The 2,133-nt window shown below is 72.6% G+C and overlaps 1 protein-coding gene across 1 annotated transcript in view; it reads right to left on the reverse strand.

The window, feature by feature from the left end:
* The window catches only part of BHLHE40 (basic helix-loop-helix family, member e40), a 12,372-nt gene that overhangs the window by 4,305 nt on the left and 5,934 nt on the right, over positions 1-2,133 (reverse strand). The window contains exon 2 of the mRNA XM_012732093.1: positions 607-653. Coding sequence (XP_012587547.1) covers positions 607-653 — 47 coding nt within the window. The remainder of the gene's footprint in view (positions 1-606; positions 654-2,133) is intronic.

Consider the following 2,133-nt stretch of genomic DNA (forward strand, 5'->3'; position numbering starts at 1 on the left):
AGCCGCTGGCCGCAGGCTGCCCGGCGGGAGGCCCCGAGGCCGCAGCGGATCTCCGGGCACCCGGCAGCCCCCTGTCCGCGTGGGCTGTACAGCCGTGGACAGAACGTAAATGCGTAGCAGGGAAGCGTTTTCTTTCCTCGCCCGACTCGGCATGGAAGGGCCGGTGCTGGGCGGGGGGCCTGGCCACGGCTGCTCAGGGCCGGCCAGCCCGTCCGAGGCAGCAGGTCGGAGCCCACAGCCCGGCGTGGGCCGACGCGGCCCCGCTGGGACGCCACGGCCGGCCTCTCCTCGCAGCTGCGCGCTGCCTAGATCATAGCTGACGGCGGGAAATGCACGTGCGTCCGGCTCCACACACGCAACAGCCACAGCACGGACCGGGAGCAGAGGTCGGCTGAGGCTTCGGCCGCTGCTCGTGGGCGCCCGAGCGGGCCCGGCTCCCTCATGGAGAAATTCAGCCCCGCGAAACTGCACGCGACAACCCCTGCACATGCTCCGGGCCGGTCAGTCTCGCCTCTGAAAGCGCCCTGAGCCCAGCGGGGCGCGCCGAGCTGCAGCTCGACGCTTCCTTTAGCTGGACACGGGGCTGCCGCGCCGGCTTGTCCGCACCGGAAAGAAACCGGCGGCCCTGGGCACCCGAGGCCCTTCCGGATCTCCTGGGAAAGGGCAAGAAAGCCCAGGTCCTGGTCGAGCTCCGCGTATCAGTCTCCAGGTGGACGCCTCGCCCTCGCCGCGGGGGAGTGAGACACTCGGCGCCAGCTGTCCACCGGACAGGCTCCTGCAGGCGGTGAGGGCCAACCAGGCCCTCCCCGGGGCGCCACGGCTGAGGTACAGCGCGGCGGACGCTGGCCGCAGCTTCAGCGGAAGTTCCGTGCCGGCCGGGGAGTGACCCCCGTGGCGCGGCCGACCCCTGCTGACCCGCCCGCTGACCCTCAGCGGGAGTTCCGTGCTGGCCGGGGAGTGACCCCCGTGGCGCGGCCGACCCCTGCTGACCCGCCCGCCGACCCTCAGCGGTGGGCTTCGTCCGTCGGCCGGGGAGTGACCCCCGGGAGTGACCCCCGTGGCGCGGCCGACCCCTGCTGACCCGCCCGCCGACCCTCAGCGGTGGGCTTCGTCCGTCGGCCGGGGAGTGACCCAGCGGCCAGGGAGGCCCAGTGGAAACTGGTGACTCAGACGCGGCGGGCGGGCGGCGGGGATTTCGCTGACCTCTGCGCCACCCGCCCCGCGAGCCGGGGACTTGAGAGATGACTGTGCGCTCCCGCGCCGGGCAGCACCCGCTGCCGGGACCCTGCGGAAGCGGGGCGGGACGCTGGCCCGGGCGAGTGGGGTGGGGTCTCTCCTCTGGCGGCTGCAGCCGGGACCATCTAAAGCGGGGTTCACACGCGGGGTTCGCACGTTGGCCCAGCCGGGAGTGGCCTCCCACTTCCTGTTTGTTTCAGGGGCGCTGGCAGGGGTGAGAAACGCGCCTTTGCAGGACCTCGGTCAGTCGGCAGCCCCCAGCCCCCTCCCGAGCCGCCGCTGCTGGCTTTCCTGACCTGCCCTCTGGACTCGGTGACGGTCCCCTCCCGCACCCGCTGGGAGGTGGGCAGCAGAACCCGGAAAGGGCACTGGCAGCCCTCCGGAGGCCACCCCGGGCGAGCGCCGCCTCACACCCGCCTTCCGCCAGAAAGGCCGCAGGGTGGGCCGTGAGGGGGAGCGGACCCTGCGGCTGTCACCGGCCGGTCACCCCCGCCAGGCCAGGAGCGGCCCAGACGTTTCAGTTCCCTCGGGGCGCTGGACACGCTTGCTCACCTGCCCGCTGCGCCCGTGCAAAGCGCATGCGCCCCGGCCCCATTCCCGGGGAACGTCCTCAGGCTTCCAGAAGGGTCCTCACCCTGCCACCTGCGGCTGCTTCTGGATTTCTTTCATCTGTTTTTCTTCTCCCAGCGGCTGACGACCGCTTTGTGCTCGCCGGGGCCAGGCGCTTCCCGCCCGGCAGCGGTCACCTGTTGCAGGTGCTCGGTCCGTGCTCACGCTGCGCTAGCTCTGGACGGGACACAGCAGTGGGTCCTTCCCTGGCGGCCGGCCCCGCCACAGTCGCCTGACGCGGAGCTCTGCTGGTGCGCGTGGCCCCGGGAAGCGGGCCCAGGGCGGCGA

The sequence above is a fragment of the Condylura cristata genome, unplaced genomic scaffold (genome assembly GCF_000260355.1).
Source record: "Condylura cristata isolate star-nosed mole 26May11 unplaced genomic scaffold, ConCri1.0 scaffold00033, whole genome shotgun sequence".
NCBI lineage: Eukaryota > Metazoa > Chordata > Mammalia > Eulipotyphla > Talpidae > Condylura > Condylura cristata.